The following is a 17,984-nucleotide window of genomic DNA, read 5'->3' as shown; positions in this document are numbered from 1 at the left end:
GTTCTGTTTGCACAGGGACAGAACTTAAAGCTGCTGGCCTTCCTTTTAAGATAAGGTGAGTGGAGAAAAAAAAATAAGGTATAAATTTAAAAATGAAAGAAATTTTCTTGCATAGAAGATGACCTAAAGGGGAGAAAATAAATTTGGCCAGGCAGCCTACTGTCAACGACCTTATCACAGTTATCTATGAACTGACTTAGCAGGATCATCAAATAAGAAAATAAAACTTCCAAAGGACTTTTAAAAAAAAAAACAACAACCCAGCTAGGGCAAAAACTAGGGGGATTTTGCAGAAAAGCCAGAGAAAGAGGAAATTTTCTTCAGAAGCTCTACATGACCATAGTGCAAGAAGACATGTCCGATGATCTTGGTAGACAAAAAGAAAACAGGGTGAGGAGGAACTGTGAAGCTGCTGAAGGGTACTAGCATGCATGAGCAGTGAATGGCCTTTGCCCTTCTAGATAATTCTGGAAGATTGTCCCCTTTCAGTGCCCAGCATGGTCACATGACTCATGTGTGATTCAGATGAACTGAATGTCCTCAGAGAATATAAATTTAAAATACTAGAGGTCACTGGTCTCCACATTGACCAGTTTCTTAAAAATGTTAAATTCCAGTACTCTACCTCTTCTTTGGACACTGGCCTGTATTTAGTTTGATAGCAGCTCAGTTCCACATTCAAACGATGGATAGTCATTTTCAGTGCATCATTTTCATCCACCAGCTCTTGAGCTTGCTGTCTCAGTGAAAGCAATTCTGCAAAATCATCTATGAAACCAAAGTAATATTGATTTAAGAGAGTGAAGGGTCATGGTGCATATTCTATTAAATAAATCACAGGTTTAAAAAAATTCTGCTTTAAGTATAACTTTAGAACAGCAGAGGAGGGTCGCTAAACTATAATGAAAAACAAATCACAAAAATCATTACAATCAGAAAAAAAAATCAGAAGCAAAATCAGTTGTTTACCAAAAAATGCTAAGAAAAGCCACAAACAACCAGTCTCTAACGTCATAAAAATGTGAGTATGATTTCATATGCCTGCTGCTTAAGTAAAGAGGTTAAAATACCCCAAAAAACTCACACAGTGATAAAACTCAGCACCAAAAATAAGGCACAATCAATAAACACAAAAAAGTGATAGTTGTTCCATACTTTAAAACATATAAGCTCTGACTGCAGCCTCTCTCAATAGTTGAGCTGCCAAAGGGGAGTAATTTTTAAGAAAGATTTTCAGCTCTATATTTTAAATGAGATGTAGGGAAATAATCACAATCCTATTCCACCTACTCTCACCACTTTACCATTTTTCCAGCTATCAGATACCTGTTCCCACTCATTATATAAGATCTATTTTTAAAGTGTCATTCATTTCTGCTGTATGGACTTTATTCAAAACAAACTTTTCCCGCATTCTGTACCTATGGGAAAAAACGTCATTAAATAAGGTCCTAGGTTTTCTCTGGGGTTCCCCCTACCTGACATATGTTTATTTTTTACAGCTTCATGAAGTTTTCTGTTTTCAAGTTCCAGTTCCTTTTCTTTTAGCCTCATTCCCTTTATTTTCCGTCTAAATTCCTGAATCTGTAGGACCACACGTTCATTTTCTTCAGTTAGAGCACGATTCCTGCTCGTAAGTCTTTGCATTTCCTCTCTATTCTGATAAACCATATCTACAAACAAAGCAGATTAAATTAAGGCACATCTTGATGCATCTTTTGACATCACTACTGAACCAACATTATAGCAGTCATCAGCTAAGAACCTACTACATTAAATGTGAAAAAAGAACCTCAAACAGATCTTTAGTTCTCTGAAAGAGCTTTTTATAATAATAAATGTGGACAGGACCCTCAAACTTTATATAATTATAGTACTTCAGAAACATATATACACGGCTAACGTTGGTGAGGGTAGATTTCCTGCACATTTCTGGCACCTGGATGACACATTTTAAATTGAAGAGAAAAGTAATATCATCATTACCTAATTAATGAAATTAAAGGAATTTGCTTAAGATCACAATTAGAGATGGTAAAAAAGGCTCCCACTTCCTGTCTCAGGATTTTTTTTAGAGCAGTTTGCTGTATTAAACTATAGGACTATGTCTCTTCCAATTACAATAACAGTGGAAAAAAATGTGATCAATTTTTATGGTTTTTAGGCTTTCCCCCCTTTACAGAAAGTGTTTAAAAAAAAAAAAAAGCTTTCTGTCCATGACAACGGTGTCTTTCTGGGTCCTTTCATCTGCACATGTGTGGACAATTTAAATGTGTATCTTTCCTGGCAACGGAAAGTTCCACAGCTAACATGAAAGTTACATGCATAAACTGTCCACGCATGTGCAGGGGAAAAAGAGACAAAGAAGAAAACAGCAAAATGAACCAGAAAAAAATAGCAGCCAGGCTAGCAAAGTTCCCAAGCCCAACCAGCTGGTAGACGAAGCATTGGAACTAGTGGGGTTCCCAGACCCTGCCAGCCAAAGATGAAGAGCTGGTGGTGGACAGAGCAGCCTGGCTATAGGGTTCCCAGACTCCACCAGCCCAACAGAAAGAGCCACAGTCTGCAAAAAAACATAAGATCGCTGCACCCCGCAGATAACCAGAGATGGCTTGGAGGTGAGGGGAAGAGAAGGAGAGAGAGTTGGGAAGCATAGGAGGCGGAGAAGGGAGAAATCGAGAGACAAAGAAAAGTTGGGGAAAGGGGAACAGAGAAAAAGAAAGACAGGACTGCATGCTTGCCAGGGAAGAAATGCACTCTTTATGTACTCTCGTCACTCATACCCTCAAAAAAAACAAACAAAAAAAATTGGAGGCAGAGATAGGAGTATAAGGCAAGTTAATTTCATTCCTGGTAAGTGGCAGAGGTAAAGAACACCATTAGAAGTCCATTAACAATCGTTAGCCAAGCAGATGTGGGGATTGTCATCTCTTATTTCTGGGAATCAGCAACAGCGAAGGGATCTTCCCATAAACATCTTCCAGGTACTTCCAAGTGACCCGGGCTGGCTACTGAACCACTGGGTTGACTAAGAATGGTATTTCTTATGTTCTTAAATTTTGTCTACTCCCGGAGTACATCTATCTAATCTTGTCTGAAAAGGGTTTGACATTTCCATTAAATGAACCTACTTAATATGATGAACAGCTTCTCCTAAGGCAGTGTTGATAACAAACTGCATCTGCTGGTGGGTGAGAAGAACTTGCGAATAATGGTTTGCTAGGGAAAATGTGTTTAAACTTGCAAAAAAAAGTATTCTGTGTGTGTTTGAAAGGTGTTAAGGAAAATAGAGGGTGCAATTGATTGTGGATGTGTTCAGAGCTGTTTCCTGGAGAAGTAATTCGCTGTGTTTGATTTTCCTGCCCACTCTCGTCACACAGTTTCATATACAGACTGTTGCGCACATTAGATCAGGAGGAAAATTTTTCACTTTAAATTAGGTATTTACATCAACAAGTGGGTAATTAATCCTGACTTTAACAGATGATTAATTATACTCCTCTTACAGGTCATTGACAAAACTCATTAAAATAAAGTCCCTTAAATGTATTACAGTATTTGAAACTGGATTAGCAACTCTACTCCTTACACAACTTTACCAACAGCGAAATGCAGACAGCAATCTAGCAGCAGTATACAGGCTACCCAGTTGTTCCCACTGAGTGCCACATATCTGTTGCTGAGAGGCTGTATGTGTGCACCTGGTGCAAAGAGTCCCTTAGCTTTCACAGAACAAATTTAATCTCTGGAGGTTAGTGTCAGACCTGGAGTAGCTGAAGCAGACAAAAAGGTATAGAGATGAGACCTTCAGGGGCATAACAGTGCGATCCCACCTCCAGTATGGCAGCCTCTGTGCTGGCTTGGAGCAGCAAATGTCACCTAGAAGGAGCACATTATCTTGGTGAGGCATGAAGTGATTCTGGTAGCTAGGACCTTCCCCTCCAGGTGATGCTTTATCCTCTCGCACAGACGATGTGTCTCCCGGGGCATATGCTCAGAATGGAAGGATTAGGACTGCCGTTGTAGTTGGCAATTCAAATCATTAGGAATGTGACTAGCTGGTGGATGGTGGGCAAGAGGATGGTTTTGTAACTTTCCTGCCTGTTGCAGAAGTTTTGGATATCACACATCACCTAGATAGGATTTTAGAGATTACTGGGAAGGAGTTGGCTGTTGTGGTATATGTGGTTACATGATACTTCAAACTGTGCTTGCTACACTCGTTGAAGCCCTTGTCATTCGGATTTTACACTGTGACAAATTTTTCATTTTGTCCTCCTTGGACTACTGTGATGTTCTGTTTCAGCCTGATTCTCATTTACAGGCACTTCAACACATTCAGAATTCCACTGCTCATCTAATCTATATCTCTCGATATAACCGACTTATATTCTATTCTATTAACAGAGACCAAAATGTAACTAGTTTTAGTTTTCTAGTTTTATTGTAAACTTGTAAATTTAGCATTCGGAAGTGTTCCATGTATTAAGTTGTTTAAAATGTAAACCGGAGTGAAGGCATTATGCTATACTTCGGTATAAAAAAGTCTCTAAATAAATAAATAAATTAAATAAATAAATAAATAAATAAATAATCACAGGGTCTTTGCTGTGTGATCAATTTCTCCGATTTTGACTGATCTCCACTGGCTCCCTGTCATTTGGTAGGTAAAGTTCAAGACCCTTACCTTGATGTTCAAGACTCTTCATGACCTGGTGCCCCCTAGTATTGTTTCTTCTATATTCCACTGCTCATAGGGAAGAGTCCCTCAAGGCTCTTCCCTATCCCCCACCCTCTTTAACATTTATCTATTACCACTTTGCCAGCTTCTCTCCAAACTAAAATTAACCCACTATATCTAAGCAGACAACGTGTAAATATTCATCCCGGTTACGAAAACTCTACAAAAAACACTAGAATTCTGGAACAACTGCCTCCAAGCCATCAAAAACATACTCAAGAGCCTTAACCTGATCCTTAACTCCAACAAAACCGAAATACTCCTCATCACACAAGACTAACTATGCATCGTCTAACCTACCCCCTACGAGTCAACTATCCTTCTCACCTCAAGTTAGAAACCTCGGAGTCAGCATGGACAATCAACTAAACCTTAAGAGATTCATTAATAATACCACTAAGGACGGCTTCTATAAATTGCAAGTTCTGAAATGACTCAGACCGCTCCTCCATTTCCAAGACTACCGGGCAGTTCTCCAAGCAATCATTTTTTCAAAAATTGACTACTGTAACTCCCTCCTACTTGGCCTACCAACCAACACAATAAAACCATTACAAATGCTCCAAAACGCTTCAGCCAGGATTCTAACTAAATCTAACAAAAGAAATCATATTACCCCCATCTTGAAAAACCTACACTGGCTCCCAATCAAGTTCAGAATCTCCTACAAAGTACTAACAATCATACATAAATCTATACACAAGCTCATTCCTCTGGAACTCAATATCCCTCTCCAGCCACATATACCCTCCAGACCGGTGAGAACAGCCTATAAAGATATTCTCCTCGCCCCAACCATCAAATCCTCATTAAATAAACGTACTCTATCCACAGCAGGCCCCATGCAATGGAACTCTCTACCACCAGACCTCCGGAAAGAACCTTGCCCTATCGCCTTTAAAAAGAGACTCAAAACTTGGCTATTCGAACAAGCCTTCTATCCATACCAATAATTTTACTCTCAACCTTTCCAAATATGTGCACCTTGTAACATGTCTACTGCATATTTAGCCAGGTCCGTTCTAGTACCTCATTATTTATTGTATCTTTTGTTCTTTAATACCCAGTTACTTGATCCAAGTTTTATCCACCTGTTCGATGTAATTGCACTCTGTCTTGCCTGTTTAATGTTATAATGTAAACCGAATTGATATGTAACTTTTGCTACATGAATTTCGGTATATAAAAATGTTAAATAAATAAATAATAAATATATAGAGATATTCTCCTGTTCATTGACTTCATTCATCCTCACAACATCTTTTAGAAATCCCTCCTCTTAACCAAGTTCAAATAGCAGTCTCTGAAGAGGATTTTCAATATAGCAGGCCTGGCTCTGCAATAGTCTTCCAGAAGATATCAGAGCCGAGAAAGACCTGCTTCGATTTAGGAACTCATTAAAACTCATTTTTTTTCATTAGCATTTCCTGATTGAGTTCACCACAGCTTTTAAGGTTTTGTGTATGTTATATTAACCAGTGCTTTTGCATTTTGTTTTGCACTTATTAACATGCCCTTAAATTTGAATTTTCTTTAGCTGTTTGTTCAAATGATTCTGGAGTAATTGTTTTATTTTATGTATTGCTTATTGTATATTTTATGTATTGCTTATTGTATATTTGTTGTAATCCGCTAAGAATGATGGATCAGTGGAATATAAATTGTTTAAATAAATAAATGCTTGTACTGACTGCTAATAAGCAGGTTGTGAATACAAATAAAAATGTAAAAGACATTACTGTCTGTATGCAAGATTCATCCTCTTTTGGTAGATGGACATCTAAAATTCTCAAATACAACACAACACCAACTACCCTCTTGGGTCTTCCACTCAGTCTCTCAACCTTCCTCTCATACTTACCCCAAGTATGGCCAAAATCCACCATAGTGTTGGCCTTCCCATGCTTTCTTGAAGCCCTGATGGAATTGCACACTGCGGTTTGGGATTGTAGCTACCAGACTATTCTGGCTATCCCCATGCTATCTTGCACCAATGGACAGAAATTCCATGTGTGATGGGGAATAATATAGCAGTAGGTGCATACTACCATCCACCTGGCTAGGATGAAGAATCAGATATGGACATGCTAACAGAAATTAGAAAGGCAAATACAATTGGCAATGCTAATAAAGGGAGATTTCAAATGCCCCTTATGAAGATAGGCTGAAAAAGTTAGGACTCTTCAGCTTGGAGAAGAGGCAATAGAAAGGATATTACTGAGGTTTATAAAATTACAAATAGGGTGTAACAGATAAGAACATAAGAACATGCCATACTGGGTCAGACTGTTTCAGACAGTGGCCAATCCAGGCCATATGAACCTGGCAAGAACCCAAAAATTTAAGTCTGTTCCATGTTACTGTTGCTAGTAATAGCAGTGGCTATTTTCTAAGTCAACTTAATTAATAGCAGGTAAAGGACTTCTCCAAGAACTTATCCAATCCTTTTTTAAACACAGCTACACTAACTGCACTAACCATATCCTCTGGCAACAAATTCAGAATTTAATTGTGCGTTGCATGAAAAAGAACTTTCTCCGATTAGTTTTAAATGTGCTACATGCTAACATCATGGAGTGTCCCCTAGTCTTTCTATTATCCGAAAGAGTAAATAACCGATTCACATTTACCCGTTTCTAGACCTCTCATGATTTTAAACACCTCTATCATATCCCTTCTCAGCCGGCTCTTCTCCAAGCTGAAAAGTCCTAACCTCTTTAGTCTTTCCTCATAGGGGAGCTGTTTCATTCCCTTTATCATTTTGGTCGCTTCCCCATTTTTTGAGATGCGGCGACCAAAACTATACACAGTATTCCAGGTGCGGTCTCACCATGGAGCGATACAGAAGCATTATGACATTTTCCATTTTATTCACCATTCCCTTTCTAATAATTCCCAACATTCTGTTTGCTTTTTTTTTAACTGCCACAGCACTCTGAACCAATGATTTCAATGTGCTATCCACTATGACGCCTAGATCTCTTTCTTGGGTGGTAACTCCTAATATGGAACCTAACATTGTGTAACTATAGCATGGATTATTTTTCCCTATATGCATCACCTTGCACTTATCCACATTAAATTTCATCTGCCATTTGGATGCCCAATTTTCCAGTCTCACAAGGTCTTCCTGCAATTTATCACAATCTGCTTGTGATTTAACTACTCTGAACAATTTTGTATCATTTGCAAATTTGATTACTTCACTCGTTATATTTCTTTCCAGAAATACGGTCTCAATACAGATCCCTGAGGCACTCCACTGCCCACTCCCTTCCACTGAGAAAATTGTCCATTTAATCCTACTCTCTGTTTCTTGTTTTTTAGCCAGTTTGTAATCCACGAAAGGAAATCGCCACCTATCTCATGACTTTTTACTTTTCCTAGAAGCCTCTCATGAGGAACTTTGTCAAACGCCTTCTGAAAATCCAAATACACTACATCTACCGGTTCACCTTCATTTACATGTTTATTAACTCCTTCAAAAAAGTAAAGCAGATTTGTGAGGCAAGACTTGCCTTGGGCAAAGCCATGCTGACTTTGTTCCATTAAACCATGTCTTTCTATATATTCTGTGATTTTGATATTTAGAACACTTTCCACTATTTTTCCTGGCACTGAAGTCAGGCTAACTGATCTGTAGTTTTCCGGATCACCCCTGGAGCCCTTTTTAAATATTGGGGTTACATTAGCCACCCTCCAGTCTTCAGGTACAATGGATGATTTTAATGATAGGTTACAAATTTTTACTAATAGGTCTGAAATTTCATTTTTTAGTTCCTTCAGAACCCTGGGGTGTATACCATCCGGTCCAGGTGATTTACTACTCTTCAGTTTATCAATCAGGTCTACCACATCTAGGTTCACCGTGATTTGGTTCAGTCCATCTGAATCATTACCCATGAAAACCTTTTCCGGTATGAGTACCTCCCCAAAATCCTCTTCAGTAAACACCAAAGCAAAGAAATCATTTAATCTTTCCGTGATGGCCTTATCTTCTCTAAGTGCCCCTTTAACCCCTTGATCATCTAACGGTCCAACTGACTCCCTCACAGGCTTTCTGCTTCGGATATATTTTAAAATGTTTTTACTGTGAGTTTTTGCCTTTACAGCCAACTTATTTTCAAATTCTCTCTTAGCCTGTCTTATCAATGTCTTACATTTAACTTGCCAACGCTTATACATTATCCTATTTTCTTCTGTTGGATTCATCTTCCAATTTTTGGATGAAGATCTTTTGGCTAAAGTAGCTTTCACCTGCCCTTTGAACCATGCCGGTAATCGTTTTGCCTTCTTTCCACCTTTCTTAATGTGTGGAATACATCTGGACTGTGCTTCTAGGATGGTATTTTTTAACAATGACCATGCCTCTTGCACACTTTTTACCTTTGTAGCTGCTCCTTTCAGTTTTTTTCTAACTATATTTCTCATTTTATCAAATCCACTGAGAGCAGTGGATTTATTTACCCTTTCAAATAGAACTATGACTAGAGGACACTACAAGAAATTAAAAAGTAGCACATTTAAAACAAAATCAGAGAAAGTATGTTTTCACTCAATGAGCAATCAAGCTGTAGAATGTGTTACATAAGAACATAAAATTGCCATAATGGGTCAGACCAAGAGTCCATCAAGCCCAGCATCCTGTTTCCAACAGTGGCCAATCCAGGTTCCAAGTACCTGGCAAGTATCAAAAAACTAAGTATATCCCACGCTACTGATGCTAGTAATAGCAGTGGCTATTTCTAAGTCAACTTGATTGATAGCAGGTAATGGACTTCTCCTCCAAGAACTTATCCAAACCTTTTTTAAACCCAGCTACACTAACTGCACTAACCACATCCCCTGGAAACAAATTCCAGAGTTTAATTGTGCACTGAATGAAAAAGCAGAGTTGCTTACCTGTAACAGGTGTTCTCCCAGGACAGCAGGATGTTAGTCCTCATATGTGAGTGACATCATCAGCATTCCCCTAACCCTGCCTCCAGCAGGGTCTTATTTGTAGTGAAAAGTACGAGCGAAAAATAAAATAAGAAAACGTAGGTGAACCCAACTCCGCGGGATGGCGGGCAGGTTTCGTGAGGACTAACATCCTGCTGTCCTGGGAGAACACCTGTTACAGGTAAGCAATTCTGCTTTCTCCCAGATCAAGCAGGATGGTAGTCCTCACATGTGGGTGGAGTAGCGAGCTACAGGATGCCCAAAAATAGTAAGCCAAAAACATCCAATGACGTGCAATAGGCACAACAACTGGGGTGGTTTTGGTTAGGAGGGCATCCTGAATTTCACAGTGGGTCGCTGGAAGGAAGTTGGGTTATTAAACTGAAAACAAACTACGCAGGACAGACTGACTGAAGATGGAATCTTGCCTGCCAGCTTTGTCGAGACTGTAATGAGCTGCAAAAGTATGAAGAGAACTCCATGTTGCAGCTTTGCAGATGTCAGCAAGAGGTACAGAACGTAGCTATGCTACTGACGTTGCCATAGCTCTTACTGAATGCGCTCTTACGCGTTCTGGTAGCAGAAGGAGATACAGTCTGCCAACCAGGTGGACATGGTCTGCTTGCCCACCGAAGCTCCCAATTTGTTTTTATCAAAGGAGACAAACAGTGGGGTGGACTTCCTATGGGCTGCAGTGCGGTCCAGATAAAAAGCAAGAGTACGTTTACAGTCCAAGGAATGTAGAGCCCGGTCACCTGTTTGTGAGTGAGGCTTTGGAAGAAAGGTGGGAAGTATTATTGACTGATTCAAGTGGAAATCTGACACTACTTTTGATAAGAATTTAGGGTGTGTACGGAGTACCACACGATCTTGTAGAAATCTGCTATACGGCGGGTATGTTACCAGTGCCTGCGAGCCGATGTTATAGCAACTAGAAAGATCACTTTCCAAGTGAGTTGACGAAGCTCCCAGGAATGAGGAGGCTCGAATGGCAGTCACATGAGCCGTGCTAGAACAACATTAAGGTCCCACATTGGAACTGGAGGACGCAATGGAGGCTTTAGTTGTAGTAATCCTCTCATAAAGCGCCCAATCAGGGGTTGCACCGAGATCGGGGCATCTCCTATATCTTTGTGGTAAGCTGAAATGGCGCTGATATGTACCCAGATGGAGGAAGTCTGTAGGCCAGCTTCCGAGAGATACCATAAATAGTCCAGGAACTTTGAAATGGGACAGGAAAAAGGATCTATTTCCTTGGTAGCGCACCATATGGAGAATCTTTTCCATTTGGAACGAATCGATCTCCTAGTAGAAGGCTTTCGTGAAGCTACGAGGACTTGGGAGACACTGTCAGAAAGGCTGAGAGATTGCAGGATTAACCTTTCAACATCCAAGCTGTCAGAGATAGGGCGTGAAGGTTCAGATGATGCAACAGTCCATTGTTCTGCGTTATCAGGTGAATTGGTTGCTGGACTGAGAGGTCGCGTAGGGAAACCAGACCTGACGCAGCCAGTGAGGGGCTATGAGGATCATTGTGCCCCTGCCCTGCCGTAACTTCACGAGAGTCTTGCTGATGAGTGGAAGTGGAGGATAGGCATACAAAGACCCGTTGCCCATGAGTAGGCGAAGGCATCGCGTGGTGGTGTGTTGTGGCTGCGGTGTAGAGAGCAGAAGTTGTCCACTTTGTGGTTGTGAACTGATGCAAAGAGGTCTATGGGGCGGATTTTCAGAGCCCTGCTCGCGTAAATCCGCCCAAAACCGGGCGGATTTACGCGAGCAGGGCCCTGCGCGCCGGTGAGCCTATTTTACATAGGCTCACCGGCGCGCGCAGAACCCCGGGACTCGCGTAAGTCCCGGGGTTTTCGGAGTGGGCGTGTCGGGAGGCGTGTCGGGGGGCGGGGCCGGAGCGCGCGGCGTTGCGGGGGCGTGTCGGCAGCGTTTTGGGGGCGGGTACGGGGGCGTGGCTACGGCCCGGGGGCGTGGCCGCGCCCTCCGTACCCGCCCCCAGGTCGCGGCCCGGCGCGCAGGAGGCCCGCTGGCGCGCGGGGATTTACGCCTCCCTCCGGGAGGCGTAAATCCCCCGACAAAGGTAGGATGGGGGTTTAGACAGGGCCGGGCGGGTGGGTTAGGTAGGGGAAGGGAGGGGAAGGTGAGGGGAGGGCAAAGGAAAGTTCCCTTCTAGGCCGCTCCGATTTCGGAGCGGCCTAGGAGGGAACGGGGGTAGGCTGCGCGGCTCGGCGCGCGCAGGCTATACGAAATCGATAGCCTTGCGCGCGCCGATCCAGGATTTTAGCCGATACGCGCGACTACGCGCGTATCTACTAAAATCCAGCGTACTTTTGTTTGCGCCTGGAGCGCAAACAAAAGTAGGCTGTTCGCGCTCGTCTGAAAATCTACCCCTATGTGTGGGCGGCCCTAGTGATTGAAAATTTTGTTTGTTACAGTGGGGTTCAGGGACCATTCGTGAGGCTGAGATTGTCCGCTATCACATTGACCACACCTGCCAGATATGTCGCTCTTAGTAGCATGGCGTGGGAGAGTGCCCAGGCCCAGATCTGTGCTGCCTCCTGGTATAGAAGGAAGGAGCCTGTGCCCCCTTGCTTGTTGAGGTACCACATTGCTACCTGGTTGTCGGTATGAATTAAGACTACCTTGTTAGAGAGGCAATCGAGAAAAACCAGTAGGGCATATCGAATTGCTCGAAGCTCTAGGAAATATATCTGGTGCTTCGCTTCTTGTTTGGACCAGGTTCCCTGGGTTTGGAGGTTGTTGACATGTGCTCCCCAACCCAGATTGGATGCATCTGTTAGAGTAACTTGAGGTTCTGGCGACTGGAAAAGTAGTCCTGTCTGAAGATTGGACTCCCTTGTCCACCAAGCTAGTGAGAGATGTAGCTGGCTGGTGACCTGGACAACGTGGGACATGGGTTGACTTGATTGGGACCACTGGGACTTTAAATTCCACTGGGTCTTCCTCATGGCCAGTCGAGCCATTGGAGTGACATGAACTGTAGACGCCATGTGACCCAAGAGGATTAGCAGATGATGAGCTGTGGTTGTTTGATATGTCTGCTCTGCTTTGGCCAAGGTTGTTAATGAGCGTGCTCGGTCGTTTGAGAGGAACACTTTGGCTTGGAGAGTGTTCACATCTGCTCCTATAAATGAAAGGGTATGTGAAGGAGACAGATGAGACTTGGGGTAATTGATTAGGAATCCTAAGGATTGTAGTAGGTTGATGGTAAAATGGAGGGAGTGGAGCATTTCCTGCCAGGATGGGCCTCTGATGAGCCAATTGTCTAGATATGGATAAACGTGAATGTTGTTCTGTCGGAGATGAGTTGCGACGACTGTGAGGCATTTCGTAAATACCTGGGGTGCGGACGCTAGTCCGAATGGTAGCACCCGGTACTGGTAATGATGATGGCCTACTACAAACCTTAGCTATTTCTGATGAGATGGGTATATGGCAATGTGGGCATAGGCCTCCTGAAGATCTAGAGAGCACAGCCAATCTCCCTGTTGTAAGAGAGGAAGCATGGTGCCCAGGGTTACCATTCTGAACTTTTCCTTGCAGAGGTACTTGTTTAGGGCATGGAGGTCTAGAATGGGACGAATGCCTCCTGATTTTTTTGATATTAGAAAATATCGAGCATAGAACCCCTGATCCCACTGCAGTTGAGGCACCAGTTCTACAGCGTTTGAGTGCAGAAGAGTCAAGAGCTCTGTCTCGAGAAGGGGAGAGTGATTGATGGAAGATACCGCCAGACAAGGGTTGGTGTTCGCTGGTAGGGTGAGGAAGTTTAGACAGTAACCCTGTTTGACCATAAAAAGGACCCATTGGTCCATAGTAATTGTGCGCCATATGTTGTGGAAAAGGCACAAGCGGCCTCCTACAGGAATGGTGGAAATTGAAGGTTGGCTTCTGCTCTGTAGGGAAGAGTCAAAAACCAGATGCTGGACCCACCTGCGGGGCTGGTTGGGCTTTTGGAGCCCTGGGTTGTCTAGCCTGGCCTCTCTGGGGAGGTCTTGTTGCCAAGCCCAGGATGGAGAAGGATAGTACCAACCTGGTTTATAGGAAAATTTTCTAGGATCACGTCTGAAAGACCTCTTGGCCGCAGCTGGAAATTCTGAAGGAAGAGAACTGACGTAATGTGTCATGGTGGTCTTTCAATTGTGTAACAGTCTCCTGGATTTTGTCGCCAAACACATTTTCTCTGGTACATGGAAGGTCTGATAGCCTCTCTTGGACCTCCTGGCATAGATCCGAGGACTTGAGTCATGCCCATCGTCTGGCACTTATCCCTGCTGCTGACACTCTGGAGGCGGTGTCAAAGACATCATATGCTGCCCTTACCTCATGCTTTCCAGCATCTAGTCCTTTCTGAAGGATGGAATTAAGGCCTTCTTGATACTCATCTGGTAGGCTTTCAGAAATTTTCTGGACCTTTTTACAAAGATTCCTGGAATATTGCGTCATATAAAGTTGATAAGCTGCAATCCGTGCCATCGGCATGGAGCCATGGAAGACTCTGCGTCCAAAAGCATCCAAGGACTTTTGTTCTTTAGCTGGAGGGGCAGAAGTATGAGGTCTAGATCATTTGAATCTCTTCTGAGCTGACTCAACAACAACAGATTGGTGAGGAAGTTGGCTTTCTTGGAATCCAGGAATTGCTTGGATTAAGTAGGCGGCATCAGTTTTCCTATTTACTGGAGGAACTGTGCCAGGGTGTTCTCCCAGTTGCGTTGTAGCAGATCAAGGAGCACCTCATGAACAGGAACTGCCATAACCTCTTTAGGTGCATCGACGAATTGTAATACCTCTAGCATTTTGTACCTTGCATCCTCCTCAGATTGTAACTTAAAAGGGATGGTTTCAGCCATCGCCTTAATGAAGTTTGCAAATGTAAGATCGTCAGGAGGGTAGCAGCGACGTTCTTCTGGGGGTGAGGGCTCTGACAGGATCTCATTTGAGTCTTGAGTGTCGGAGGAATCATCACCCCATGGATCATAAGGTGCATCTCCAGCACCTTGAGGTTTTAGGTGGAGATACTCATTTAAAGAGAAGCTCCATCTTTTCCAAGCGGGCCCTGTGGCCTTTAGGTGTCATTTGGGCACAGTTGGTGCACTGCTGGACATTGTGAGCGGGGCCCAAACATAAAACACACACGTTGTGAAGGTCCGTAATGGACATCGTCCTCGGGCACTCGGGGCACTTATGGAACCCGGTTGCCATAATTTTCGAAAAAATACAGGCGGCGCGTGGTCGGTGACTGTTGGGCACCGATGAAAAAGCTACCACCAGGAACCAACCGCGAGGGACTTGGTAAACTTACCAGTGTCAACAGGTATTGGTGGTCGATGGAGTCCCCGGGATGGGGTAGAAGTTTAAAATTTTTGAAGTGAATTTCCGTGAGGAAAAAATTGTAAGAAATTCTCACAGAGCTCCAAGATCCGTGAGGCTACTGCTGCGTGGAAAAAAAAGAGACTGAAGTTGGACCCTGCTGGATGCAGGGTTAGGGGCATGCTCAGTGTGCCAGTCAAAGTTTCTAGAAACTTTGACAAAAGTGTTCCGTGACTGGGCTCCATCCTGATGAAGTCACTCACATGTGAGGACTACCATCCTGCTTGTCCTGGGAGAAAGAATTTTCTCTGATTTGTTTTAAATGTGCTACATGCTAACTTCATGGAGCGCACTCTAGTCCTTCTATTATCTGAAAGAGTAAATAACCAATTCACATTTACCTGTTCTAGACCTCTCATGATTTTAAAGACCTCTATCATATTCCCCTTCAGCAGTCTCTTCTCCAAGCTCAACAGCCCTATCCTCTTTAGTCTTTCCTCATAGGGGAGCAGTTCCATTCCCTTAATCATTTTGGTTGCCCTTCTCTGTACTTTCTCCATCGCAGCTATATCTTTCTTGTGATGCAGCGACCAGAACTGTACACAGTATTCAAGATGCGGTCTCACCATGGAGCGATACAGAGGCATTATGACATCCTCTGTTTTATTCACCATTCCCTTCCTAATAACTCTTAACATTCTATCATCTGCAAATTTGATTACCTCACTCATCATATTCCTATCCAGATCATTTATAAATCTATTGAAAAGCACAGGTCCTAGTACAGATCCTTGAGGCACTCCACTGTATACTCTATTCCATTGAGAAAATTGTCTATTTAATCCTACTCTGTTTCCTGCCTTTTTTTTTTCAATTTAATCTTTATTAATTTTCAAAAATATTTTCAAGCATATATACATCTTGATATGAAAACAAGAGTGTTTGAACAATTATCCAGACATATAGCATCTTGATATGCTAACAAAAATATATTTATACATAGTTACAATAAAATAAACTATCTTTCCTTTTCTATAAGAAGAGACAACTGTTACGCGCCCCACCCGCAGCCGTCCCGCGCACGGGCCTGCTCACCTTCTTGGTTCCACAGCGGGTCCGGGACGACCTCCCTCACGATAGCTGCCGGTCCTGCCAAGCCCTGACATCCCGTGGCGGCGGAGGCTTGGCGTCCTCGGCCCTACGCGCGCGGGCTGCCCGGACTCATGTAGGGCCTAGGGCGGGTCTTAGCTCCGCGGCGTGCCCTGATTGATCGCTCGATATAAGGAAGTTCCTGTCTATGCTTCCTTGCCTTGGCAATCAGGTCTGTTTGCCTTTGCGTTTGTTCCTGCTCTTGCCTGTTCCTAGTCTCGTTCCAGGATCCTTCTGTTCCAGTTCTGTTCCTGCATGTTCCTGTGTTCGTCTGTCTACCCAGGTAGTACCCTCGGATTGTCTTACTGGTACTGACCTCAGCTTGTTCCTGACCTGCCTGCCTGCCTCAAAGACCTCAGCATGTTCTTGACCTGCCTGCCTGCCGCCTGCCTCAAGACCTCAGCCTGCCTTTGACCTCGTTTGACCTCTGGTGCCTGACCATTCTTCGGACTGACCTCTGGATCTTGACCTTTGTCTGCCTAACGTCATCTCCAGATTCTGGCTCTGTTCCTCACCTTGTCATCACTAACTCTGTTCTGGTTCTCCTTGTTCCAACCAGCCTCCAGCTTTGAACCAGATTGCGCTCCCCCTGTGTCCGTGGGCACGCCGGACTTTCACTCTCTTAGGAGACCCTGCGAGGCCCACCTAAGTCCAAGCGGCCCGGGTCCCTATGGGCTCCTCCCAGGAGGACCTCGGGCTTCCAGTAGTGAAGCTCTTCACAGCCTCTGTCTCCTCCAGTACTCCGCCCCCTGGGGGCAGTTACCTCCTGTTCCCTTTCAGGAGACATTCCTTCACTGTCCCAGGACAAGGGTCCACCCCCGAGTGCAACAACAACTCATTCACAAACATTAAGTTCCACTCCCTTCCCAGTCCTCCATATATTTACAGGACCTAATGCCACAACTGCAAAAGAAAATGAAGGGAAAAAACCCAAAAAGCAATACCTGCACTATGGGGAGCAATCTTTATTACTTTCAGGATTTCATACCAGATTTATGGATGTTCTGACAGTACTGGAGACGAACTACTTAAAGGAATTTCCTTATTTGACAAAAAATTAGAAAGTTGGTTTAGGGCAAAAAAGATGTGTATTACTTTGGTATCTTACACTTACAAGGAAATTTAATAAAAAAATGAAGCTCCTATTTCATCCACCTTAGGTTTCAGCAGAAGAAATTGCTTTCTCTTTTTTTGTGTTACTCTTGAGATAACTGGGAAAACACTAACTTTTAAGTTTAAAAAATTATCAGTATGATGTCTGAAATACATCCTGAGAGTCCACTGCTTATCAGTTTCTAAAAGAAAAGATTCCACAAGAGTTGCAGGTGTAACTAATTCTTCTTGAGAGGTCTCCAGTATTTCAGTTAAATTTAAGGATGGAGCTACTGGTTCAGTAGGAGTAAGTACCTGTATTCACCTTTGATCCTGCACATCTTTCTTTTTAAAGGATGGAATATAATATACTCTAGAAGTGAGCGGGAGAGCCTGTTCAGGAACTTTTAACACTTCATACCTATATTTTTTCCACATCTCTTTGGGAGGTGTGAATTGATCCTTGGGGAAGTTAATAAAACGGAGGTTTTTTGCTCTAGACTGATTTTCCAGTTGCTCCATCTTCAAAGCAAACATTTGATTTTCTTTTATTAAAGAAGCATACAAATTAGATGTTTCTTTATTTGCCTCTTCAATAGAGGCTATACATTGAAAAGTATGGGCCCCAATACAGATCCCTGAGGCACTCCACTGCCCACTCAAGGTGCGGTCTCACCATGGAGCGATACATGTAGAAATTGGCCCCTTCCCTTGGGTGTTG

At 43.1% G+C, this 17,984-nt stretch overlaps 1 protein-coding gene across 4 annotated transcripts in view; it reads right to left on the bottom strand.

The window, feature by feature from the left end:
- Positions 1-17,984, bottom strand: part of CEP89 (centrosomal protein 89) — a 491,071-nt gene that overhangs the window by 372,719 nt on the left and 100,368 nt on the right. For all 4 annotated transcript variants that reach the window (XM_029608396.1, XM_029608398.1, XM_029608395.1 and 1 more), the window contains 2 exons: positions 1,479-1,673; positions 626-768 (listed from right to left, as the gene is read on the bottom strand). In XM_029608396.1, coding sequence (XP_029464256.1) covers positions 626-768; positions 1,479-1,673 — 338 coding nt within the window. The remainder of the gene's footprint in view (positions 1-625; positions 769-1,478; positions 1,674-17,984) is intronic.

Source organism: Rhinatrema bivittatum, chromosome 7 (assembly GCF_901001135.1).
Source record: "Rhinatrema bivittatum chromosome 7, aRhiBiv1.1, whole genome shotgun sequence".
Taxonomy (NCBI): Eukaryota; Metazoa; Chordata; class Amphibia; order Gymnophiona; family Rhinatrematidae; genus Rhinatrema; species Rhinatrema bivittatum.
Note: the sequence above shows the minus strand (reverse complement) of the source record. Positions and strands in the feature narration are given on the sequence as shown.